At 40.2% G+C, this 26,070-nt stretch overlaps 1 protein-coding gene across 3 annotated transcripts in view; it reads left to right on the top strand.

Annotated features, from left to right (window-relative positions):
* The window catches only part of mms19 (MMS19 homolog, cytosolic iron-sulfur assembly component), a 65,674-nt gene that overhangs the window by 17,631 nt on the left and 21,973 nt on the right, over window positions 1-26,070 (top strand). For all 3 annotated transcript variants that reach the window (XM_069900295.1, XM_069900298.1, XM_069900296.1), the window contains 14 exons: window positions 726-854; window positions 3,503-3,564; window positions 4,354-4,440; window positions 6,334-6,408; window positions 6,734-6,811; window positions 9,000-9,138; window positions 9,244-9,398; window positions 13,026-13,104; window positions 15,360-15,485; window positions 15,629-15,710; window positions 17,574-17,671; window positions 20,172-20,330; window positions 22,433-22,588; window positions 25,326-25,437. In XM_069900295.1, coding sequence (XP_069756396.1) covers window positions 726-854; window positions 3,503-3,564; window positions 4,354-4,440; window positions 6,334-6,408; window positions 6,734-6,811; window positions 9,000-9,138; window positions 9,244-9,398; window positions 13,026-13,104; window positions 15,360-15,485; window positions 15,629-15,710; window positions 17,574-17,671; window positions 20,172-20,330; window positions 22,433-22,588; window positions 25,326-25,437 — 1,537 coding nt within the window. The remainder of the gene's footprint in view (window positions 1-725; window positions 855-3,502; window positions 3,565-4,353; window positions 4,441-6,333; window positions 6,409-6,733; window positions 6,812-8,999; window positions 9,139-9,243; window positions 9,399-13,025; window positions 13,105-15,359; window positions 15,486-15,628; window positions 15,711-17,573; window positions 17,672-20,171; window positions 20,331-22,432; window positions 22,589-25,325; window positions 25,438-26,070) is intronic.

The raw sequence follows: 26,070 nt of genomic DNA, 5'->3' as shown, positions 1-26,070 counted from the left end.
TTTTTTTAAAACTTCAACCACAGTGTCTACAGAATTTTATGATTTACTTTGTGGTATGATTTAAGAAACTTCTTCCTCTCTGCTAGATTTTTTTTCCCATTCCAGGAAATATTTTCTCTTCATTTCCTTCAGTATTTGGAGTTTGACTAGATTACCTTTGTGGTTTGACAAGTAAAAATCTTCCTTTTTACCTGTTTGGTTCCTGGTTTCTAAAATAACTGGTATGGTTTGTCTTGGCCAGATCCAATGCTTCATGATGTTAAATTCCATTTGTCTTTATTTTCCCTGATTGGCTTTAAATTAGCTTTGCCAATTTTGTGACCACCTCTTCCCAGCTGCAGAACTTTGTTCTCTATAGCAGGTGTATGGAGATGGATTCCACTCAGCCAGATGATGAATAGAGGCAATTTCTGAATGGATGGCAAATGATTGGAATTTTACTGTATGCTTTATTTTGAAAATCTGAGATCTGTAACTGGGTCTGTTTAGGAGTGCCTTCAACTGATTTGTGAATGATTTGAGGGAAGGACTGTTCTGGGTTGTTGACTCCGGTCTCCATTGCATGTTCCTAACATTTTTTAACTGATACAAAGATTAAATTTGTTTGTCTTTTCCACACTGAGCAAGTGAGATGTATTTTTATGTACTTTTTTTTGCCTCTCTGGAGTTCAAAAGAAGCTGTATTGTGGATATTTGCACAATATGACACAATTCTTTGTTCTTAGAGCTGAAAGGTTTGGGAGCTGACTTCACCTATGGTTTTATTCAAGCGATGGATGGAGAAAAGGACCCAAGGAATTTACTATTAGCCTTTCAGATCTCCAAGGACCTCATCGTGAATGATTATGACCTTGGTATGTATTTCTATTTATTTATTTTGTATGATTCTGCACCATACGCAAATATGGTTATTGTATTTTCCCCTCCCCAGGATAAATCACAATTTTATTTGCACAGTTCAATATAATTTGTGTGCAAACTCAAAATTATGACAATATGGACTTGTACAATTACTAACACCTCCTCCTCCCACCAGAATACCTTGGCAGATATCTTCCTCAGTCATTGGCTCTGGTTTAAAATAGTTGCAGTGTCTTTTCTGTTTGACTAGATGTACTGCTGATTAAAGTTGTATGTTGGGGTGATGGATCCATTTTGCAACTTCTAGCCAGGCTGTATTTTAGAAAGGGTGTATTTAAGGCAGAGATTGATAGGTTCTTCATTAACCAGGGTATTAAAGGTTATAGGGAGAAGGCTGGGCAGTGGAGCTGAGTGGGGGAAATGAATTAGCTCATGATTAAGTGACTCATTGGGTGGAATGGCCTATTTCTTCTCCAATGTCTTATAGCTCTAGGGTTAGACTTGTCACTTAAATGATGGCTTAGAAAAATAAATGAGAATGTAAAGTTTTTTTTTGCAACTTAATGAGTTGAAGTTGATGTGTTGGCCATGACTTCACTGGAAACGTGCCACTTGTAACTGGGTTAGTTAAGTGTCAAGCAAGCTTCAGTTCTCTCTGAGACAGATGGAGCTTCTGTTTTAACTTCCTGTTTTTTTTTCCTCTCTGCCACTTCCTCCACCCCTCAATGTTTTAAACTCTGGCTTCATATCTGAATTAGTAAGCATGCGTCTTGAATGCTGGTATCAGATAAAGATCAATTAATGTTTTTGCTGGAGGTTAACATGACCCATTTCAGGCATTTTATTAAACTAAATGAAAATGCATCTCGTGCTTCTCTGTGATTAACTAGCCTGACACTAAATAAACTCAAGCAGGTAAAGTAACCACTTGAGCTTATTGTTTGTTTCTTTATCTCTCTCTCTCTCTCTCTCTCTCTCTCTCTCTCTCGTGTACATTTGTATGCTTCAGTGTTTCCTGCATTAGCAGACACCGCCCACAATGAATAACACAATGTTTATCAAATAATCTATTGTTGTGATGTTTTGTGAATTAATTATTGGCCAAGGCACCAGGAGGAAAATTTTCTAAATGGTGGCACGTTTTGTGTTTCAGTTAATCTCAGAACGGTAGATTTGAGATGATTCAACTTGTCGGCAAGTCTCTATGAGGGGACATTGTGCACGTGACAATAAGCAATATTTTGTCTGAGGTACATTGAAAAAACCCATCCTTAAATGCAGCAGATAATGCACAAATAAAAACAAAAGTTCAGGGCCAATTTTTCAGAAGTGCAGATAAAACTGACCAAGCCCAGTGATGAGGTAGGGTTTGTGAATCTCATCTTTTAACGATGAGAGTTCTGTTCAAAAATCTGATAACAATGGGAAAGAAACTGTCCTTGAATCGGATGGGTGTGTTTGTGATCTTGGACAGAACAGTTCCCACCCCAAGCTGTAATGGAATCAGACAGGATACTTTATGGTTCAGCTATAAAAAAATTGGTGAAAATTAATTCATAGGCAGTAATTTAAAACTGAGGTGCTAAAGGTTTTTTTTTTTGGTTTTTTTTGCAGTTGTTGTTGAACCCTCTGGAATTCTCCATCCTGGAGTTTTTAAATTTTGAATTAATTTTAGACATACAACACAGTAAAAGCTCTTATGGCGTACGAGTCCAAATGCACCAATTGACGTACAACCCTGGACATTTTCAGAAGGTGGAAGGAAAGCCAAGCAGACATAGGGAGAACATACAAACTCCTTACAGACAGTGCCAGATTTGAACCTGATTCACAGGCGCTGTAATAGCATTATGCTAACCACACTGCCCTAAAGCAAGTTTGTGGAGATTAGATTGTTGTGCTTGTCTGGAGGAAGTAGATACACTTTTGAAAGATCGGGAAAGAAGAGATGAGCCATTATTATTCTGAGTGGCAGGAGAGGCTTGATGGGCTTACTCCTCCTATTTTCCTACAATTTGTAGAGGGACAGATTAACATCTTATCCAGAAGTTGGTTCTTTAATGTCCTGGTCCATCTGATAAGATTTTGGTGCTTGAGTTTCTTTTGTTACTTTTGTAATGACAGCAACTAACTTGGTGGTGAAGAGTGCTATGATCTGAGCTCTGCCTAGAGACCAGAATGCAGATGGGAATACACCCCAATAAATATTGCCCTTCTCAACAATGGGAGCAAGTGTAGGAATGCATGTTTTAAATTCTTGGATAATCTGTGAAAATCAAATAAAGCTGGCAGCCTAAAACAAAAATGTCATGCTGAATTTGTGAGAAGAGAAATTGAATCAACATTTCAGATTGGAGCCCTTTTGTTTTATATTACATAATCAGGTGCACATTGACTAGAATTATGTTATGAATTGTACTATATGTTTTTGCACAGTCACATGATTGCAGGCTGCACTCCATATAGAATGCACTGCAATTTCTTGCCTCAGCTAATCTGATGTTGCCTCTCAAGCCTGCATCATCTGCCACCAAGGAAGGAAGGACAAAGGCAGCATTGCTCATTACCGCTTTTGCAAGGTGACATGGGCAAGCACCATCTGAAAATAAAATAAAAATTTTTTCTATCTTCCTATTTTCAGGGCCCTTTGTAGAGGAGCTCTTTGAAGTCACTTCATGCTACTTTCCAGTTGATTTTACACCAGTAAGTGGATGATTTTTTAAAAAAAAAAATACATTTTTGGGGATCCGCAACTTTTTACATTTAAAAAAAAAAACAAACACTTGAATGTAAGGACAATGGATCTCTGGTAGAACTTCCCATTTGATGAATATTGGGTTGCGTACAATGCTTGTTCAGGAGTTACGATAATGAGAAAATGTTTTCATGTCAGTGGTCAAGTTGAGATGGGAAAATGGATGATTACGTGGAATGAGTTTCTTATTTTTGCACCTCCATTCCATTTTTGAATACATATTTATGGACAAGGTTAAGACTTAAATCTAGAACAATCTAATAGAAATTTCTTCTGGAAGTTCTGTGAGATGCTCCTTCATTGGTTCCCAGCTCAACACCTTTAATTTCAGATGGTTGCTAATAAATCTATTTTGGAGCTTTTAAAGAAATTTCGATAATTAGATTATTCAAGATTTAAGGCCTGGGAGAAGGGAGGACAAAAATGGGCAGTTTAAGACTCGCAATGCACAAATTGGAGGCCTGGAGAACTCCATATTTCAGTGCTGTGATTCATAGGGAAGGCAAAAGTGAAATTTAAAGGGAGCAAGAGGTGATTTTTGAGCAAAATCATAGTTTTGGGGAGAGATGGACAAAAGTGAAGTGATATGGACCCTGTTGCATGAATTTGTAGATTCTGGTTGAAACAGTTGGAAGAAAACAGTATTTCACTCTGATGGGGTGTAGAGCAAATTATGAGATTAAATGGGTTGCATTGCACATTACTATATTAAAAACTGACTTCATTCTTCTTTGCAGCCTCCAAATGACCCCCACGGAATATCTCAAGATGACCTAGTACTGAGCCTGAGATCTGTTTTGACTGCCACTCCTCGGTTTGCAGAGGTATCTCCAGAAACTTGGTGTCTTGACTTGCATCACTTCTACTGAGATGCGAACATTAGTGACCAGCAGGCAAACTCTTCACTATCTTATTTTGCTTATGAGAATTGAAAAGGATTGAGGGTCTTCCTGTTTATTGTGCCTGCACTGGCCTCCTGAAAGAGTTGCGCCAATAGTCCTGTACCTGAGGTCTTTCCCAGGTCACTTTTTTTCCTTTTCGTTATCTATCTAAATCCTCTCTGAAGTTGCAATTAAATTGCCTTATTTTGTCCTATCATGTTTCCATATAATGTATAAACAAGTCCCTTTTGGCCAATTCAGCTCCCAGAACAATCCTAGTTCCCAACAAATTTTCCCTATGTCTTCCCACATTCCCATCCCAGTGGTTCGCAACCTTTTATTTCCTCTCACATACCACTTTTAAGTAATCCCTATGCCATAAGTGCTATGTGATTAGTAAGGGATTGCTTAAGGTGTTATGTGAGTGGGAAGGGAAGAGTGAGAATCACTGCTCGAGACCCCATTGTTATTGAAATATTTTGCTTGAGAAAAATTGTCATTGGCCCATTTCCTTTGGAATTATAAAACTGAGCACATAACAAGTCAATTAGGTACGATTAAAACAGTGGTTTTCAAACTTTTTCTTTCCACCCACATACCACCTTAAGCAATCCCTTACTAATCACAGAGCACCTATGGTATAGGGAATACTTAAAGTGGTATGTGAGTGGAAAGAAAAAGGTTGAGAACCACTGGCCTACATATTGGTGGGAATTTAGTGGCCAATTGACCTACTAACCAATAGGTCTTTGAATTGTGGGAGGAAACTGGAGCACTAAGGGGAAACTTGCTAATTCTCCAAGAATGTGAACCATAAATCTATGCAGCAGGATGGTGACATTTCTAGGAGAGAGAATGAGGTGAAGAAACGAGTTCATCAAGTGCTCCTTTCTCTAAACATCCTAATTGAGAGGAGGTATGGTGTTAAGAAATATTTACAGCAACCATGCTTCACACAGGGCTCATCTCACCCTTCCTCATTTCAGCACATCCCTTAATTCCTTTCTCTTGTATATTTTATTGAGGTGGTTTGTGATGGTTTGCATTATTAGCCTTGTTATCCAGTTAATTGATAGGAGGAATCTGTCAATTCAGTGTGATGGGTGTCTGGAAAGTATTGTTGGGGATGGTGGTGGAGGTTGGTACAATAAGGCATTCAGAAGACTCTGAGATGGGCAGATGGATGAAAGAAAAATAGAGGGTTGCGAGTGTGAGAAGGAAAGGATTAGATTGTCATGGATTAGGTTTACATTGGTTGGCATAACATCATGGGCTGAAAGATGTGTACTGTGCTACAATGTTTTATATTTTAAAACCTGTCTGGGGTAGTCTGAAGTTTACAACAGGATATGGATCAACAGGGAAAGTGAGCAAGGGAAAGTCTGATTGAATTTGAATTGAATGAACAAAGTGATGCATTTTTGGAAGTTGAACCAGGTCAGGACATGCATGGTGAATGGCAAGGCCCTGGATAGGGTTGTTGAACAAAGAGATCTTTGGGTACAAGAACACAATTCTTGCCTGGCTTGCATGTAATTCCAAAAACTTACTTAATTTAGTGATAATTAGAGGTGGACAATAATTGCAGCCAGTCCCAATAATGTCCAAGGGAGGTGTGTGAATAGATTTTAAAATAGGTCCCCATTAGTAAAAACACTGCTGATATGATCTTGGCCTTTTAGTTCCACTATAGTCCCTAAAAAAAACATTTCAGCTTTTAATTTATTCAGTGATATCACACCCTCTGGAATAGGGAAGGTACTAGGCCTCCTTTATTTTAATTCAGTTGTATACCCTTTTACGTGTGCATTTTCTGTGCTTGTTTCTTGCACGCAGTTCCTATTGCCACTTCTTGTGGAGAAATTGGATTCTGATGTTCAGAGCTCGAAGGTGGACTCCCTTCAAACTCTGGTAAGTAAGGAGATCTGTTGGTGACATTTTCCATGGGAATCTCCGTAGCATTTCACATCCAGTATTCTGGGCTGTGTGGTATTCAATAACTATTTAGTTTTATCCCTTTCAAATCACTGTTCTAAATGGGTAAATCCAACCTTCATGGGATGGTTACAAATAAGGGAGGTGAGTAGTTCTATTTAAAAGCTCTGGACTGGCATTTTGACCTTTTTGTGTTGCTTTAAAGATGCTAACTTGTCTATTTGTTCCAAATGGGAAACCAGCAAAGGAGGGTACAATAATGTTGCCATAAAAGTCTCATCATGTGTTCTTTATCTCTCAGACAGCATGCTGCAAAGATTATAGGAAGAAGGATCTAAAAGAATTCTTACCAGCCCTTTGGCATTCCATACGCAGAGAGGTAAGGAAAAGAAAAAACCTTGCAGAATCCGCTTATGGCCTTGAGGTGCCTGCTTCAGCATAGTTAGCCGTGCTTTTGGATCTTGATCAGAAATGAAGATACAAGCCTCTCTCAAGACTAAAGCATCATGGCCAAAAGGCTGAAGCATTATGAAATGCTGAGGGTTAAGGAGATGCACATGTCTTCAAACAAGCTTTTTCCTTGAGACCATATTTCTAATTGTGGGCAGTACCAAAACTAGGTGCCATTAATCTCTTTGAGGAATGTCTTCCCTGAAGAAGTTCTCCTTTGCTCTCCGAAAGGAGGTCTATGAGATTCTCTCTCATTGCTCCCCGGCTCAATGCCATTAATTTCGGATAGTTGCTATTTGGGAGCTTGAAAGAGATTTTGATAATTAGATTGTTCAACTCACTACTACAGTACCATAAATGTGGACCTTCTGAAGGGAAATATAATGATGGGATGAATAATTGGAGTCCTGTGTCCAATTCTGGGCTCCTTACTTGAGAAAGGATGTACTGGCTTTGGAGATGATGTAGAGAAGATTCTAGAATTGAAGATGTTCTGAGGCGATTGAACTTAAACTGTTCTTTTTTAAATTATGAATGGTTGGGAGGGGGTGAGATCTTGGAGGCATGCAAAATTATTAATAAATAGTCAAGGTAGAAGCAGTGAGGTTGTTTCTACTAGGAGATGGTCCAGAACTAGGGGATATAGACTCAAGATTCAGGGGAAGTAAATTTAAGATGGATTAGGAGGAATTGTTTCTCCCAGAGAGTAGTGAATCTGGAATTCTTTGAGTGAACAGTAGAGCTGCTTCATTAACTACTTAAGACAATTTTTTGCATATTAGGGAATTGAGGGTGATGGAGAACAGGAAAATAAATGGAGATGAGTCCACAGCCAGATTGGTCATGATCTTGAGCACAATAGCCAAGCCTACTCCTGCTTCTTCTGTTCTCAAACGGCAAAGAAAATAGTACTGATGATGACTTCAGAAGGTTCTTGGGGATTTGTGAGGAGCAAAAGCATGGACAGGATCTTGATGGGACAATGCTTGTGCAGGAGTTGCAGTAATGAGGAAAAAATGTTTTCCTAATGGGTGAAAATCTACAGCATGCTGTTGTGCAGAGGGACTTGGGAGTGCTTGTGCATGAATCGCAAAAAGTTAGGTTGCAGGTGCAGCAGGTTATTAAGAAGGCAAATGGAATGTTGACCTTCATCGTTAGAAGAATTGAATTTAGGAGTAGGGAGGTAATGTTGCAACTGTACAAGGTACTGGTGAGACCACACCTGGAGTACTATGTCCAGTTCTGGTCTCCTTATTTGAGGAAGGATATACTGGCTTTGGAGATGGTCCAGAGGAGGTTTACCAGGTTGATCCCTGGGATGAAAGGATTGACTCATGATGAAAGATTAAATCATCTAGGATTGTATTCACTCGAGTTCAGAAGAATGAGAGGAGATCTTATAGAAACATATAGGATTATGAAGGGTATGGATAGGATAGATGTAGGAAGGTTTTTTGAGCTGCCCGGGGAAACTAAAATGAGAGGACACAGTCTCAAGATTCAGGGGAGTAGATTTAGGACAGAGATGAGGAAAAATAGTTTTTCCCAGAGAGTAGTGAATGTTTGGAATTCTCTAACCAGGGAAGTGGTTGAGGCTGCCTCATTAAACATATTTAAAATTTGGTTAGATAAATTTTTACATGTTAGAGGAATTGGGGGATATGGGGAGAAGGCAGGTAGGTGGAGTTAGGTCATAAATTAGATCAGCCATAATCGTATTGAATGGCGGAGGAGGCTCAATGGGCCATTTTTGGCCTACTCCTGTTCCTACTTCCTATGTTCTGTCAATAGTCAAGTTGTAGTGAAGAGACACGCAAATGTGGTAACTGAATTATCCAGTCAGCAATGACTTGATTATTGTTTTATGAGAAATTATCCCATACAGGGATTTGTAAATAAGTTGGAACAGTACCCATTTGATGTCCTAAATAAACTTTCAAGGTAACTGTTTGGGTGAGCAGTTTTATGGGAAACTTTCAAATTGCCATTTTTCTCACTGCGTCCTCTGCAACAAGCTGTCAATGCCATGGGGGTGGTTTATATGGTTTATTTCATGTGTTTCTTTTTCAGTGGACTTGTGAACGCTGAGCATCACGTTGAAACTTTTTTTTTTGTAGGTCTTTCAGACGGCAGTTGAAAAAATAGAGATTGAGGGTCTTGCTGCTCTCCAAGCAATTGCAACAGCCCTCTCCAAATCAGTCATTGATTCCGACGCAGAGGATAGCCTGGATACTTTCCTTAGCAACGTCCTACAAGGTCTGCCCAAGGCCCTGGGTTATGTCCAGAGCAATCTTTCTTATTTGTTCATTGATCTGTTATCTTTGTGTGTTTTGAAATTGTCTCCTTGCCATCTTTCCTCAGACTGCGAACACCACTTGTGTGAACCGGACATGAAGCTTGTTTGGCCAAGTGCCAAACTTCTTCAAGCAGCTGCAAGTGCATCCTACAGAGCATGGTACAAGATCACCAACTCCATCTACCCGCTGTTACTGGAGCAATTCAACAAACATAAACAGGTAATGGGAGAAGAGTAGTGTTGGCAAGATGACTTTGTGCATGGATGGTTGTGTTTAACCAATCTTAGAGGTTTTTAAAGGAAATTTGACAAAGGAAATGCTATGGATGTTGTCTACATGGACGTTAGTAAAGCTTTTAACGAGGTCCACACAGGAGGTTAGTCAGGAAGGTTCAGATGCTAGGTATTCATGGTGAAATAGTGAACTGGATTTGACAATGGCTGGATGGGAGAAACCAGAGAATAGTGGTGGATGATTGCTTCTCAGACTGGAGACCTGTGACTAGTGGTGTGCTGCAGGGATCAGTGCTGGGACCATTGTTGTTGTATTTATCAATGACCTGGATAATAATGTGATAAATTGGACCAGCAAGTTTGCAGATGACGCGAAGATTGGAAACTTTATGGACTGTGGAAAAAGATTTTAAAAGCTTGCAGAGTGATCTGGACCAGCTGGGAAAAATGGGCTGGAAAATGGCAGATGGAATTTAATGCAGACAAGTATGAGGTGTTAGATTTTGGAAGGACAAACCAAGAAAAGGACGTACAGGGTGAATGGTAGGGCACTGAGGAGTGCGGTAGAACAGAAGGATCTGGGAATACAGATATATAATTCTGTAAAAGTGATGTCACAGATGGATAGGGCTGAAAAAAGAGCATTTGGCACATTGGCCTTCATAAATCAAAGTATTGAGTATAGGAGCTGAGATGTTTTTTTTTTTTTTTTTTTTTTTTTTTTTTTTTTTTTTTTGGAGCTGAGATGTTATGGTAAAGTTGTATAAGACACTGGTGAGGCCAAATTTGGAGTATTGTGTGCAGTTTTGATCACCCAACTACAGGAAAGATATCAATGCGGTAGAAGGAGTGCAGGGAAGATTTACTTGGATATGCCTGGACTTCAGGAACTGAGTTATGGGGAAAGGTTAACCAGGTTAGGACTTTATTCCCTTTAAAGAAGAATGAGGGGAGATTTGATAGAGGTTTTTAAAATTGAGGGGAATAGATAGATTTTTCCACTGAGGGTAGGTGAGATACAAATGAGAGGACATGGGTTAAGAGTGAAAGGGAAAAAGTTTAGGGGAATGTGAGGGGGGGGGGGGGGGAACATTTCTTCGCACAGAGATTGGTAGGAGTGTAGAACGAGCTGCCAGGTGAGATGGTGAATGTGGGCTCAATTTTAACACAAGAAGAATTTGGACATACATGGATGGGAGATATAGAGGGCTGTGGACTGGGTACAAGTCAGTGAGACTAAGCAAAAAAAAAATGGTTTGGTACAGACTAGAAGGGGCCAGTTTCTGTGCTTTAGTGTTCTAAGATCCTCAAGTTTGTAGTCAAGGAATAAATAGGTTGATCTCGTGAAGCTTCTCTAAATAACATCAGTGTGATATTTATGAAACTCGAAAGTCTGCAGATGCTATGATCGTAGTAAAAGCACTGAAATGCTGGAGGAACTCAGCTGGTCTCACAGCATCTACACGAGGTAAAGAAATATAACTAACGTTTCAGGCTTGAGCCCTTCTGCAAGGTGTGATTTATTTAAAAATTTTTTAAAAATTAAAATTTTTGGCAGGTGTTTGAATTAAAAGGGCGGGGGAGGAGTACAGTCCAGAAGACAAAAGATGTTAATTCGATTTGTGGATAGGAGCCAGAAGAGGAAAGGTGAGAAGTAATTAGGGAGGGGGTTTTGTCTCTGGGGGAAAGGAGACAAAGGGAAGAGCAAGACACAACTGGAGAAAAGGAGACATGGGGATAGCTGGGGGGATGGGGGCTAACGGAAAGCAGAGAAGTTGATATTAATGCCGTCTCATTGGAAGGTGCCCAGACGGAATAGGAGTTGTTGTTCCCCCAATTTATGGGTGGTCACACTCAGGCAGTACTCTGGACGATGGATGGATGTGTCAACAAGGGAATGGGGCAGGGAATTTACCCTCCTCCCTTCCCAATCTTTCCTGATCTCCTTTCCTCTAGCTCTGTCTCTCTTTTCCCTCTCTCCTCCAGGTCTGCATTGACAGAGCCAACTCCCTCCCCTTCCACCAATCAATTAATCTGGCCTCCTCTCCATATCCCAGTAACACCTTTTGTCTGTTGGTCTGCACTCCTGCCCCTCCTTTTGATTTTGAAGCCTGCCTGCTTTTTTGCTCAGACCTAAAACTCTGTTAGAAATCTTTATCTCCTATGAATGCTGTGAGACCTGCTGAATTTCCCCAGCATTTCAGCATGATCTTGTGACAGGTTAAACCTAAGGAACCTGCACATTTAATGCATTTGGATTTTCATTAAATGCCATACAAAAGGCTGGGGCACAAGAGTTCTTGGTAATTGGGGAGTTGTGTTAACATGGATTGGAAATCAATTATCACTAAGATAGAGTTAAACTGGTATTGTTTTTCTGGTTGGAAAGATGCAACTCCTTCTTGGACCTCAATTATTTATAATTTAGTAATCGTGACCTGGAGAATGAGGTAGAGTGCAAAGTGTCTGAATTTGCCATTGGCTTAAACAAAGTAGGAGGGCAAGTTGTAATGAGGATATTATTGTAGAGGAGCTGGATGTGGATAGGTTGAGTGAGTGGAAGATAAATGGACTTGAATGTGGGAAACAAATGTGATTGTTTTTTCAAAAAAAAACACAATGTTGAAGAAGCTCAACAAGACCTTGTCCTTGTGTTTTTTTTTAAACTTCAACCACTGTGTTTACAGATTTTTGTTATTTACTATGTGATTATGTACTTTGAGGAATCTAAAGGCACCGGATGAGTGAAGTGTAGAGGGATTGTGATATTCTTGTGCACCAATTGCAGAAGTTAGGTGGGTGCAGAACGTGGTTAGGAAGGCAAATTGCATATCGTTCATTTGTCGGAGAGTTGGGGTGGGGGGGGGGAGAAAAGGAAGTATTGTTACAATTTTACAATGAACTGGTGAGGCCTCACCTGGAGTACTGTGTTTGATTTTGATTTCCTTATTTATGAAAGGCATTGGCAGTGGTCCAAAGAGATTCACCAGGCTATTTCCTGAACTGAGAGACTGTACTATCACGACCTGCTAAATGAGTTTAGAGTTAGAGTTGAGGAGTGATGATCCTGAAATATGTGCAGTCCTGAATGGGGGAATTAGAGGTAGGTTTCAAGGAGTTTCCTTTTGGGAAAAATCACAAATGAGGGGACCTTATTGCAAGATTAGGGGGCAGTCATTTTAAAATGAGGCGCTTAGGAACTTCCTGCAGAACCATGCTGTACGGAATTCTGTTCCTGAATAGTTGTCGAGGTGAGATCTTTGAGGGTATTTGAAGAAGGAATGAATTAATGTTTGTGCTCTGGTAATTGGGACTCTGAGCACTGGCACAAACAAAAAGGGATTTGCTGCCCTTTTTTTTGCATGAATGGGAAGAATCCTGCAGCATTGTGCAAAGAGATGCAGGTGAATAACTTGTGGCCCAGGGACCTTTTCTCGGCTCCTGTCCTATGATCCTTCAAAGAGTAACACCTTTAAGAGTTTCTTGTTTAATTAACAGTGATTCAAGTGTAATGTTTATATATTTTAAAAAAACTACAATTCTTGGGGGCATTTGAAGCATTGCAAGGTCAGGAGTTAATGAAACCAATGGTGCAACATTTTTATATTTGCAGAGTAGCCAACGTTGGACCATCTTAGGAATACTAAAGGTTTTCATTAAACTTGCCGACAATTGGAGCAAAGATGAGGAAGGTGAGTTGGTGTTTACTCAGTTTTATAGATGAGTGGGTGCATACAGAATGCCTGTGTCACTGCTGTGCGTGGAAGTGCAGGGATATGTTCTTCATCAATATCTTTCCGATGCACAATGCTTTCCAGCAATGTGAGGGTTAATGGAAGCAGTGGGGAGAGAGGTCATGAACTATTGGGAAATGTATTTGCGACTGCACTTGTGATGGCAACCAGCTCTAAGTATTTACCATATACAAATCTAAGGGCTGTGCCTCCAGGTTGAGGAAGGGCATGCCTTCCAGTAGAAGGTGATGAGAGAGGTTGTAGGATCTGGACAGTTTCACTGGCTGGCCAAGAGAATGCAGCCAATTCATGCTAATCTCTGCATTGTTTGCCAACAAGTGAGCAGCCCTGAGCTCTGTGTCTTTGTGCTGAGTGTCTGCACTTGCTTGCCCTGGTTACCCAATCCCATCGCTCAAAATTTTAAATTTAGACATACAACATGGTAACGGGCCTTTCCGGCCCGTGAACTTGGGCCGCCCACTTACACCCAATTGACTTACTACCCCTGTATGTTTTGAACTATGGGAGGAAACTGGAGCACCTGGAGGAAACCCATGCAGACATGGGGAGAATATGTAACCTCCTTACAGACAGCACCAGTTTTGAATCCCAGAATTTCAGCTGGGTTCTGTATGGAACAGGTAGGAGGGAAGGGGTTCAGGCCAAATTTCTTGCACAGCAACTGAAAGTGCAAGCAGGTATTTAAGAGAAGTGAGCATGTTCTTGTGAGTGTTCAGACAGGAGGGTCAACAGCATAATTTAATTCCAACTTGCCTTTGACCTGTTTACTCTTGATCTCCTCAAACTTCTCTCTGCTGAAAACTAATTTGATTTTTTTTTTTCTTTTCCTCTTTAAGGATCTGAAACATTAATGCTTCTTTGCTTTCTGCCTGATCTGCTTATTGTTTCCAAAGATTTATTTTTATTTCAGATTTCCATTATCTGCAGTTTTGACTTTAACACAGCTAGTGGTTGCTGTGTACAAGTAGGCGAAATGTGGGTGGACTCGGTGCTAACTAGAGAGGAAGAGCAGAACCATCTGGAGAATAAAGCTACAGCGAGTGAAGTTGAGGGGATATCAAGCTGTGTTATAGGAGCTTGAGTCGTGTGGCTCGTACAGTACATTGCTTGTTTGAACAGCTCCCAGCCAGCAACACTAGACGCAATTCCACCTGGAGCCCAAAGGTCAGGGGGTTGTGAAAGGCAGAAATTGATAAAGTTCTTGATTAGCCAGGGCATCCAAGGTTATGGCAAGAAGGTAGGGCTGAGGGAAAAGGGATCAGGTCATGATTAAATGATGGGGCAGACTGGATGGGCTGAATGGGCTATTTGTACTCCTTTGCCTTGTGAAATAAACCAAACAGTGAACTTGATATTAATATCTCTCCTGTAAACCAAAGAATGTTAATATTTGTTTTTCCATTGAAATCTTTTAATAGAGTACTCTACAGTAGATATTCTATAGTGGAGGTAGTTTTGGTAACATCTCTATATAATTGTCACAGAACAAACTATGTTCCTTTTTGCATCTCAGAATCTCAGTCTGAATTGGATTCTCACTGAGCTTATCCTGTGGGAGGTAGAGTTATAGAAAAACATTATTACCTTGTCGATTGTTCTGTGCATCTATACTGTCACGCTTTCAAAAATATTTTAAAAGTGTGAAGTGCAACTGTTTTGGGAATTTAAAAAAAAAAAAAAAAAAAAAATTATTAATCATTATTTATAAATCACTCTGCCCTGGCTGAGATGTCAGTTGTCTTGTACTCCTTTTCATCTCTGCTCTCCTTTGACTCTAATTAAACCTCCAGCTTTGTCAAACAAAGGTTTTGCTCTTTTCCTAATACTTCATTTTGCAATTCAGTGTCATAGACTTGTACAGCATAGAACTGGCCCTTCAGCCCAGCTCATCTCTGCTGGCCTTGTTGACATATGGATTAGTCTCATTTGCCTGCATTTGGCTCATACCTTTAAGCCCTTCCTAGACATTCCTGTCCAAATGTCTCTTGAATATAGTTTTTGTGTGGGCCACTCTGAGTGAATTTTATTTGTTTGCTTGTTCCAGGAAAGTGCCTTAATGGGTTTTCAGAAGCTGGTGGCATTGCATGAATGAAAGATAATGTTGCAGAAAAAGCGACGGTACTGGATAAGTGTGGCTTCAAATTAAAATTTTAATCTTTGCTTTTCTTTGTTATTTTTTTTCCATCTTGAAGTTGAAAATCCCCTCTGTGCTTTTAAGGATCAGCTCTGCGTCCTGGTATTCTCTGCACTGACGGACTCCAGTGCCCAGTTACAAATCGTGGGGACCAGCACTTTGGCAGTTCTGGGATCACAGCAAGGTTCAGATTTTCACATTTAGTTAATTGTATTTTTTTCCCCATATTTGATGAAGCTAATTCAGAAAATAATACCGTTCTGTCACCTTTGAATATCTATTTGACATCTCACACTTGATATGACCACAGATTTCTCTCTACCTCAGGTTTGCTGTTACCCTCTGACATCAAATTAAGTGTTGATCACTTGAACAGATTGATCCTTCAGGAAGACGATCCTCAAGTTTGGTGAGTACATTTAATTGCTTATAACTTTTTAAATTTAAATTTGGACATCTATCATGGTAGCAGGCCCTTTCAGCCCACAAGTCTGTGCTGCTCAATTACAACCGATTGACCTACAACCCTGGTATGTTTTGAAGGGTAGGAGGAAACTCGAGCCCCCAGGGAAAACCCTTGCAGACACAGGAGAAGGTACAAACTCCTTATAGACAGTGTGGGATTAGAACCCAAATCCTGAAAGCTAGCACTTAACAGGGTTGTGCTAACCACTACATTATCCGAGGCACCCACAATGTTTCAAGGAAAGCTCTGCACTCTCTGTTCACTCGTGAAATCTTTTGACAGACTTGTTATGGGCCAATGGAAATATTTGGAATGAAAGGGAGGAAACGTTTCACAGATCAACCTGTACCCGTGGAGAGAAAACAGTTTTTACTTTAGGTCAATAACTTCTCATTAGGAAAAGTTACTGACTTGCATTATTAACTCTTTCCCCCCTCATGGATGCTACCCGACCCATTGAGTATTTCCAGTGTCTGTGTTGTCACATTTCTAGCATTAGCAATTGTTTTGCTAACTTGGAATTTGGAATGCTCTTGAGTAGTGTTCTTGTTCTGTTGTACGTGGTCAGATGTCACAGAAATTAATCCAAGGCGGAGATTTTGAGGTTCAGTCCAAGAGTTTATTTATATGACATCATGGATTCAAGATTCAATTTATTGTCACATAATAAAGACAGTGCAATATCACATGGAATTGGTTTTTTTCTGCCATTGGCGGAAAGTGCCTGAAGCACCTCTTGTAGTCAGAGAAAGAGAAGAAAAACACCACTAGAACACTAAATTTCAGCAGTTACAAGTTTACGTGTGTACAGTGGAAAACCGTCAAGCTGGCCTGATTGTTTTTTTACCTCCCTGATCAGTTTTTCAATGGTGAGCTCAATTGGTCATTTTTAACAGTGATTTAACAAGATTAACTCCAATTTTATCAGGATTCAGGATCAATCGGTTGTTTATTATGTTTAACAGTCTGTAGACACTTCCTTCTTGAATACTTCATGTTTTGTTTATTGGAAACCCTTGGCACCTTGCTTATTGTGAAGTTTACTCTCAGCAGGCATCAGTAGTTTTCAGCTTGCTTGTAAAACTCAAGTATCCCAGAGTTCTGGCTGATCGAAAGTCGGCTGCTGGCATTATAGTTGGAGAAGACGACCCAAAGCTTGAGAACTGTCCTTGCTTTGATCTCACTGTTTGGATCTCTTGCTATTAGTCTCAGGAGTTGAGTGTTTAAGAAAGAAGAATCAATTCCTTGACCTCGATTCTGACCTGTAGCTGCTGTAGTAGATTGACGCTAATACTCACTAAAGACTGGATCAAGCTGTGTACTTCACTGCACTTGCTCCCTTGCCTTTTCTGGCCAATGAATGGAACCTTGATGGCATCTTGACAACTTATGGCTAAATAATTGCTGTTTGCTATTTGTTCCAAATCAAAATCAATTTATTGTCATGAATGTGTGTCACAAAATTTGTTGTTTTGCAGCAGCGATATTGTGCAGAACAAGATGCAAAGTTGTCAGTTCTAGTACCATCTTGTGCTGGTAAAATATCTGATCACAATCTGGATGTTTTCCAGGAACACACTTTGCTTAAGAAACTGCATTCTGTCATGATGCTCTATAATGTTAGCTTTGCTGAGTACGACTCGATCTCTCTCTCAAGCTGTACGAAATTTTTAATTTGCTGTGTGATGTAGGGGTATGACATGTGGGTTGACCAATTGAACTGCATTCTCCCTGTAGGTCAGTACATGTGAAAATACACTTGAACAATAAAAAAGTTGATTTTTGTTTCGCCTTTCTTTTCCTCAGTGCTGCAGCGTTGGAAGCCTCCACTGCCATTTCTGCGATTCACCCCTCTGCCTTCATCAACAGAATGGTTCCACCATTGACGAGAGAGTTAAGCACTGGTATATTTCACCACTGTTTTGAGTTTCATGATGCAGATCAGGCATAAATTATATGAAGGTACAGTAAGCTATGGGATGACAAAAGACCACCTGCAGAACAAGCAAGATCCACAAAGCCCTTCATAATTGTTTCATCTCGCACTGCAACATGGTCCATTTTGCCCACATGTCTATTTGAAAATATATCTTCCACTCCACTCTCGCAATTTTTCATAAATAGAGAAAAAGGTGTGAGAATCTTATCATGATCAAAATGAAGCTTATATGGACGCAAGAAATAGGAGCAAGCCATCTGACCTGTCAATCCTGCTTTGCCTTTCAATATCACGGCTGATCTGGCTATAGCCTCAGCTCCCAAATTCCCCTACCATACAAAACTTTAATGCTGCCTTAAATATATTTCATGAAGTTGCCTCTACTGCTTCATTGGATAGAGAATTCAACAGATTCCTTACCCTTTCTGGGAAAAACAGTTCCTCATTTCCATCCTAAATCTATGTGGTGTTACATTCTAAAAGTGTTGGCTGAATTTGTTTCTTCCATTTTCTCAAAGCTCAATTTGGTTTATTTTTCAAAATTTAAATCATCTGGTTACTTAAGCCTCTTAGTTCTGGGAATGCTCTCTTGCTTGACTGTGTTGATCCCCATTCTCCACCCATCATCATGAAATGCTACCTCAATTTTTTTAAGGAACACAAACCCAATTTATCTTCAAACCAGCTCATCTGGAATAGAAATTATCCTAATTAAAAATCGTTCCACTTTTTTTCTTTGCTCCCAAAAGCATGTTGAAAAATGCTCCAGAATATTTTTGTGTTCATGTTTTGTTAGCTGTCAACTTCATTGACTGGCGTCAAAGAAATGTGCTAAGGTAAGAGCATCACTTGTTCAATATTTGATGTTCTGCCCAACATTGTGTTTGACAAGCAGATTGGAGTAGTTCACAGTTCCTTTCAAACAAAATGACAATTTCACAAGCCATTTGCACCCTATGGTAGCTTGCTTTGTTCATTTGTGGTTTAGGAAATGAATCTGCAGGCATAGTTTCTAGTGTAGATATGTCCTTATCACCAAATTAATAATATTGGGGAAACTTCTTATCTAAATTAAGTAACAATACATAGATTAAAGTCAAAACTAAAGTACCTTTGGGGAAAAATTCCCTGTCCAAGTTCTGGGTAAAGCTCCTCCATTTTCACCTATCAACCATTCAGAGGTTGGGCACAGCACATAATGGATATAAAACTGAGTTCATCAATATTGTGGCATTGTTTATTTCAAAATTAAATGCAAAGTAAAACTCTGTTGTGCTTCCTTTCCACATCGATTAAACTCTACAGTGTATAAACCAGTGCTAGGTCTCTCATTGAACAGGCTGTTTGGCTCAATTCATCCATGCAGACCAAGTTGATGCATTATGATCGAGTCCCATTTGCCTGCATCTAAACAATTCCTATCCACATATCTGCAAGTTCATATGACAACATTGGTACATTGATGCAAGGCATCTGGCACTCCAAACCAGCCATTCTCAACCTTTTTTTGAGTATGGCCCCATTGGGACTGTTTAAAATTTATGGGCCTGCCTTTCTTTGTGAAGCAGTCCAGTTGAATTGGTTTCTTTTGTGCTTCTCTCCTACTGACTAAGTTTTTAAAAAAAAAAATATATATATATTTGTTACGTGAGGTGAAAAGAAAACAAGGTTTTTACTCCGAGTGTAACAATTAGCTTGTGATTTCTGAACAGACAAATAAGAAATCATTCTTGTAATGAACAGTACATACCTTCTTCAATAAAAGCTAGCAGAAGCAGGCATGTATTCACTACCCCTTCATGAAAACTTGAAACAAAATGAGGGTGCTTGCGGACGTGAGAAATGTGGAGCAAAACTTTTTGAGCTGCGTGCTTATTTCCTGGAATTGAAGGCAATAGATCAGAAAAAGAAAGCTACATGGAAAGCAATTAATAGCCAAAGCTGGTTCAATGTCAGTGAAACATAATTGTGTGGAAGCAAGGAACATTCTGAAAACATGGTTGATTTTCCACACTTATCCAGTCATTCTAGGCTGTCTCCAAATACTCCCAACCTTGGGGAAAAGAAATGTTGTTGCTTGGCAATTATACAGCAAAGCCTAGCAGTGAAGTCTTTTACTTTTTTGCCAAAAAAATATTTAATTTCTTCAGTTTTCCAGGCCCCCCCCATATACCCTGCCCCCCCCCCCCCCATTAAGGATTTCAGACTGTGGCCTCCAGGAGGGTTGTTTGGCCTCCATTGAGAATGACTGCAATAAACTGCTTCAGTCTAACCTCTAAAACATGCTTAATGTCTATTAATCTCTAACCTACTTGTTATATCAACTGCCCACTGGTTCCTCAAGGGAATGAGACTGCCATTGTAGATTATGCTTAAAAAGCCTCCATAAATCTCTCACATTTTTGGAGACAATTGAAGGAATTTTTGACCTTGAATATTCCATGATCAATGCATTGATATTACAGAGCTTGAAGAAGTGAGGGATTGCACAGAACCCCCTGCACGTTCTGAGAACTTCCTGCATCGGCGTTGCATCCAGGCTTTGGCTGCTATCTCCACTCGTCCCAGTATCGTGCAGGAAACTGTCCCAGTGCTGCTGAAGTATCTGACTGATTTACAGAAAGGTGAGACCTGAGGAGTGACCTTGTCTGAGTGTGTGATGGAGTAAGTTTCAAGTGCTTGGAGGAGCAGGTGGAAGTCCAAGGACTTTGTTTAAATGAAAATCCAGCTGTTCTCCCCCTGAACCTTAACAGAGCTGTTACTAAAGCTGGCAGAATTCTCTTGGCTGTGGGCAGGTTAGCAACTGATTACGAATAATGTTTGCTTAAAAACAAAGAATCTACTTCATACTGTTAAATAATGTTAAAAAAAAATTGTGTTGTACTAATATATTTATCATGTTAGTCATACTATCCCAACATAATTCAGACCAGGTTTGTTCGTCGATTCTCGCATTTAAGTCTGATTCCTGTCTGTCTGGACTTATGAACCCCCTTTTTGGCGGATCCCCATTTGAAGTAAAAGATGCATTACTGAAGTAAATTTCTTTGTACTTCCCTTTCGAATCAGTGATTTTTTTTTTTGCATCAATTATATATCGCATCCCAGAAATTAAACAAATTAAATACAGACCGATGCTTTAAATGTGATGAGGAAGTAGGAACTTTTTTTTTTACATTCAACTTGGTTATGTCCTAAAATAAGGCCTCTTTCGGTTGATCTAGGAAATTTTCTAGAGCAGATTACAGGAATCAAATGTCCACAAAACCCAGAAATATTTTTAGTGCGTAATGTTACAAGGATAAGACCTAAACTGAAACTATCCAAACATCAAATAGAATTTGTTAAAATTGCATTGGCAGGAGCTAGAAAATGTGTAGCAGTTGCATGGAAGTCTGATTCACATCTAGATATGGCAAGTTGGAAAGCAAAAATACATAGTTGTATTCCCCTCAAGAAAACTACCTATAACTTAAAAAAATTTGTCGCAATTATTTCTTACAAGTTTGGAATCCATATTTATATATCTCAGGTGTAAATCTTTAATTATTTTCATCCAAATCCTTGAAACCTGTGTTGATCTTCTCCAGAAAAAAATAATTGAATATGAATTTATGATCTGTGGAGTATGTGGCACTTTTGAGAAATCCATTCTTTTTTTTCCTTCTTTCCTATCTTTTTTCTTGCTTTTCTTTCCATATATCCTTTCTTTGGGGTCTTGGGTGGGCAGGGGTTGGGGTATAACCACCATGGAGTAAATACTTGATTTACTTTTGTACTTGCATTTTTAAAAAATTTTTTAATTGATTGCATATATGGTCAAAAATTTTTAAATTTATTTATATAAAAAAAAACTTCTGTACTTTGGAGTACTGGGAGGGAGACGTGGTACATTGAATTCTTCATCTTAAGGTGGTGTTATGCAGAGGACTATCCAACAGGTTGGACAGGAAACCATTCCCAACGCTGGATAATCAGTGTGCTTGATCTTAGAGGGTCATCTGACCAGGCAGGTCGAAAGTCATTTCCCCATGTCACTCAAATTTAGCCCACCCTCAGGTGTTGGCACACGTTACTTTTGGCTCTCTTCCCTCAATTGGGCATACCTGAGCCGGCCTCCCCCAGCCGGCTGAATTATAAAGCCCACCATATGGACCAGGTCTCTCCCTTTTCCCCCGGGAATGAACCCTAGTTCCATTCCAGGTTGAGTCGTGGGTGACGATGGAGGGTCAATTATATGGTGTGTGCCAGGACAGGTGGGGGGTGGGGCTATTGTGCCTTTGTTATCAGTGTGATTAGATTCTGTAGTTAAGTGGGATTCCGTGCCTGTTGGTGGTGGGTACTGTTTGTTTCTCCCTCGTTTTGCAATTGGAATGTGCAATTGTCAGTGATAAACCAGTGTCTGATGTGCACGAAGTGTGTTTTTTTTTTTGTGTACAAGTGTGATCCCTGTTGTGACTTCCCCTGTGTACAAATAAAGATCCTTGTTTGTTATTGAACTATGTTCAGACTCGCCACTTCTTGTACCCTCCAAATTTGCTCTCCACGTCATTGGCATACTCTCACTGTAAGTGCGGGAGGCAAAGCAGATCAAACTTCATGGTTAGAAGATTTTGGGGGAAGAAGATAATCTTGTGGCCCACTGGGGCAAGGATTGCAAATTGCAGCTCCAAGGGTCGCCCGTCTAATTCATGGGATACCTAAGACTTGCCTCTTCTCGTTGCAGATAGTGCAGACTCCAAGAGCGAACTAGCCATCCTGACCTGTAATAGCCTAAAGCTGGTGGCAGAACAGTGCAAGGATGCTGGAGAGAGCAGCAAATATTTTCACCAAAAAGTTATCCCATGCCTACTAGGGTTGGCAGTCCAAGCATCGATCCAAGGTAAGCACTACCTTCAGCCACACACAAATGTGCAGTTTGAAGCCTCTCGCTCAAGACTCATCCAGACAACTGCTTACTTTCCTGATGTAAGCATTCCACTCATCTGTTATTGTACCAAATATTAAAGCTCCAGTTAAATACACAGAACATTTCTGGAGCAAAAGAAAGTAAACCGGAAGGACTTAGCAGGTCAAGAAGCATCTGTTGGACCCTAGCTCAATATGGCTGATCTGCCCCACACCTCTCCTCACCCAACTCTGGGTTGATATCGCCTCAAACCGTCCATCTTGGCACCTCACAGTTCGGCGGGCAGCAACCTCCTTGACAAAAGACAAAGGAGGAAAAACCCAACACCCAACCCCAACCCCCCAATTTTCCGCTGCAACCGTGTCTGCCTGTCCCACATCAGACTTGTCAGCCACAAACGAGCCTGCAGCTGACGTGGACATTTACCCCTCCATAAATCTTCGTCCGCGAAGCCAAGAAGAAACAGACATATTTACTTTTTTTTTAAATTAGAAAATTCAACATCCTCAATGCTCCAGGGTGGAGAATTCCAAATATTAATTCTGGGATAAGAGGTTTCTATGTACCTTGGTTTAAAATATCTGCCTTGTAATCATGCATTTACATCTCCCTCCAAGGTTCTGGAGGAAACAAATCTTCGTTGTCATACCAGTTGGCATCTTTCATTGTTGCTGTTTCTCCCATCTTGGAATAATTGACATGCATAGCACAAACAGCAATGTGATCACTCCTCTTTTAGAGTTCAGAAGATTGCAAACTAATTTCTTCAGCCACTCACAATAGGACAGCTGTCTTGGCCCAGGCATGAGACTGATGAATCTCTTCTGAATTGCTTTCACTGCCTGTGTCTGCTTTCTTAAATAAGGGGATCATAACTCTGATGTGGCCTCCAGTCCTCTGTCCCAATATCAATACTCTAAACTCTGACCCTCTTACAATGAAGTCCTTCCTAAATACTTGCTGCACTTGCCCGCTAACTTGTGATTGTGTGCACAGGTCACTGAACTGCACTCAACTGCCATCTTTCATCAGTTAGATAATGGTTTGCCTTTAGATTTACCCAGGTGCTGCAGTTTAAAAGCACCTACTGTGATGTGAGTGTCAGAAATGGATCACTCAACCTCCGTAAGGTACTTTAATTACAGTACATGGAGAAGACAAATGAACCAAAGTGAAAACTGAAAACCTCACTGAGCCAGATATTCCCCCCCCCCCCCACTCTTTCCACTGTATATGAAAGATTTCTCAGCTGGTGGAGTGGGCTGAAGGAAATGCAATTAACAAAAGAAGGAAATAAAAAGTTATTGATGGAGATATGTGGGCAAGACACACGTTCTGGAGGGCTCAGGCCTGAAATGTCGATTGCTTTTCACTTCCCACAGATGTGTGACATTCTGAGTTTCTCCAGCATATTTGTGCATTGTATTAGACCCTAGTTTCTGCTGACTTCCTTGTTTAACATTTGACACTTTTACACAGCCTCTAAGAAGCAGAAAATTTGTGAAATTTTCTGCTCCGCTGGCAGTGTTTTTTTTAAAAAAAAAACCATTGAATTTATTGCATAAATTCTATCCTGTAATTTTTCCACCAGGATCCCTACACATTTTGATGGAGCGGCTGCAGTCTCAATTGACCGCAGGCACTCTGCAAAAATGGGCTCCTAGCCCTGGCCCCCCCCCACCCTGCTTTGCCCCCATCTAACTCGAGATGAGGCAGCAGGGGTGCCACGATGCTGAACACAGAGTTCACCTGAGTGGAGCACCTGCTCACAGCAAGAAATGGGCAACGACAGCTCAATGAGGGAGCAATGGCTGTTTTCCTTATCCAAAATCCCCCATGCAACTGGAACCGCTCTGCCAGAGCCAGATGCTGCGTGACCTGAGAATTTCAAACGTGTTGTGTTCTTGTTTCAGAATTGCAGGATCTGCAGTCATTTGCTTTTCAACAGCAGTTTACCAGTGTTGCTCTGGTAACTTGTACATGTGGTCACATCTTCAGAATAAAGAGGAAGAAGGCTAAAGGATCATGTTCACTCTGAAGCACAGACCGATCGATAACTTGACTCCCACTCAATTGAATTAATATCTCATTGATGGGTCAGAATCTGGCCTTTATCCCAGAGTACACTTCCTCAGTATTTATTATTCTGGAATAACAAATTAGTCCTGGAGCTGTTAACACTGAGCAGATACAAGTCTGTCAGGTTCTGCCATGCAGTTGTTTTAATTTTGTTAATGTGATGCACTGCAATTTATAGATTTCAGATTTATTGTCAGAGTATAAACATGACATCACATACAACCCTGAGATTCTTTTTCCTGTGGGTGAGGCAGAATTGGTAGTACAAAAAGACTTTACACAGTGTATGCACGTAAATAAATAAAGAACTGTAAACCTAATGAATGTAAGCAAATTATGAAATACAGAGAGAATTAAAAACATGAATAAAGTGCACAAGAGTCCTTAAATGAGTTTCTGAGTTTGTTGTTAAGAAGTCTAATGGTAGAGGGGTAGCAGCCTGGTGGTCTTGAACCTGGGGGTTTGAGTCTTGTGGCACCTGTACCTCTTTCCTGATGGGTGGTGTGGATCCTTTAGATTTTTATCTTTCAAAATAATTGGGTTTAATTCTGAGTTGTTGTCATGTTGGGGAATTGTTAACAAGAAGACTGAAGAAATGTGAATTTTATTTATTGGTTTTTTTCCCCTGAAGCCTCTGCTGTCGAATGTGGCTCTGAAGCCCCACTTGGGATTCTGTGTGAAGAAAAGGTAATCACGGCTCTGGGGACTGTGATCAGCATTGTCTACAGTCAAAGACAAACAGAGTAAGATGTCACTGTTTCTACATTTAAATGACCTTCCCAACCTACAATGGCTCATGATTGAAACTTTCTCAGTTCTTCTCTCTGTTCCATCACCTTGCAGTCTGTAATTACCTGGGAGATTGCCTTGGCAAAGGAAAATGATCTGAAGTATCTGGTGTTTGCCCCAAACACTGTTTACTTTTTGTGAAGCCACTAAAAAAAAAAAATATGCAGCTGAAAGAAGTGGGCAGTCTAGTCTAAAGTATTGAGCATATGTTGGATACTGTCAGTCCCATGTCTCGCTATTCTACCAGCTGGCTTTCTGTTTGTTTTGCACCCAGCAATGGTGAAGGAAACATTCTAAGTTGGGATAGTGATCAACTTGGAGTGAATCCTGCAGATGATAATGTTTCTGGGTGCCTGCTGATTTTGCTGTCTTGGAGTTTGGGAAGAATTGTCGAAGAAGACTTGGTGCATTTTGTTAATGCTGCATATTGCAGCCACTGGGTGCTGGTGGTGGAAGAAGTGAATGTTCATGATTTGTGTGCACTGTTTTGTGCTGGATGCTTTTGGGTTTTGTGGGGTTAGTTGACGAACTACATGACATCTCCTAGATTAGTTCTGGTCTTTTAGAGAATAAATGTTGTATTTGAG

Source organism: Narcine bancroftii, chromosome 10 (genome assembly GCF_036971445.1).
Source record: "Narcine bancroftii isolate sNarBan1 chromosome 10, sNarBan1.hap1, whole genome shotgun sequence".
NCBI classification, from domain to species: Eukaryota; Metazoa; Chordata; class Chondrichthyes; order Torpediniformes; family Narcinidae; genus Narcine; species Narcine bancroftii.
This window is presented reverse-complemented; position numbering and strand designations above follow the sequence as displayed.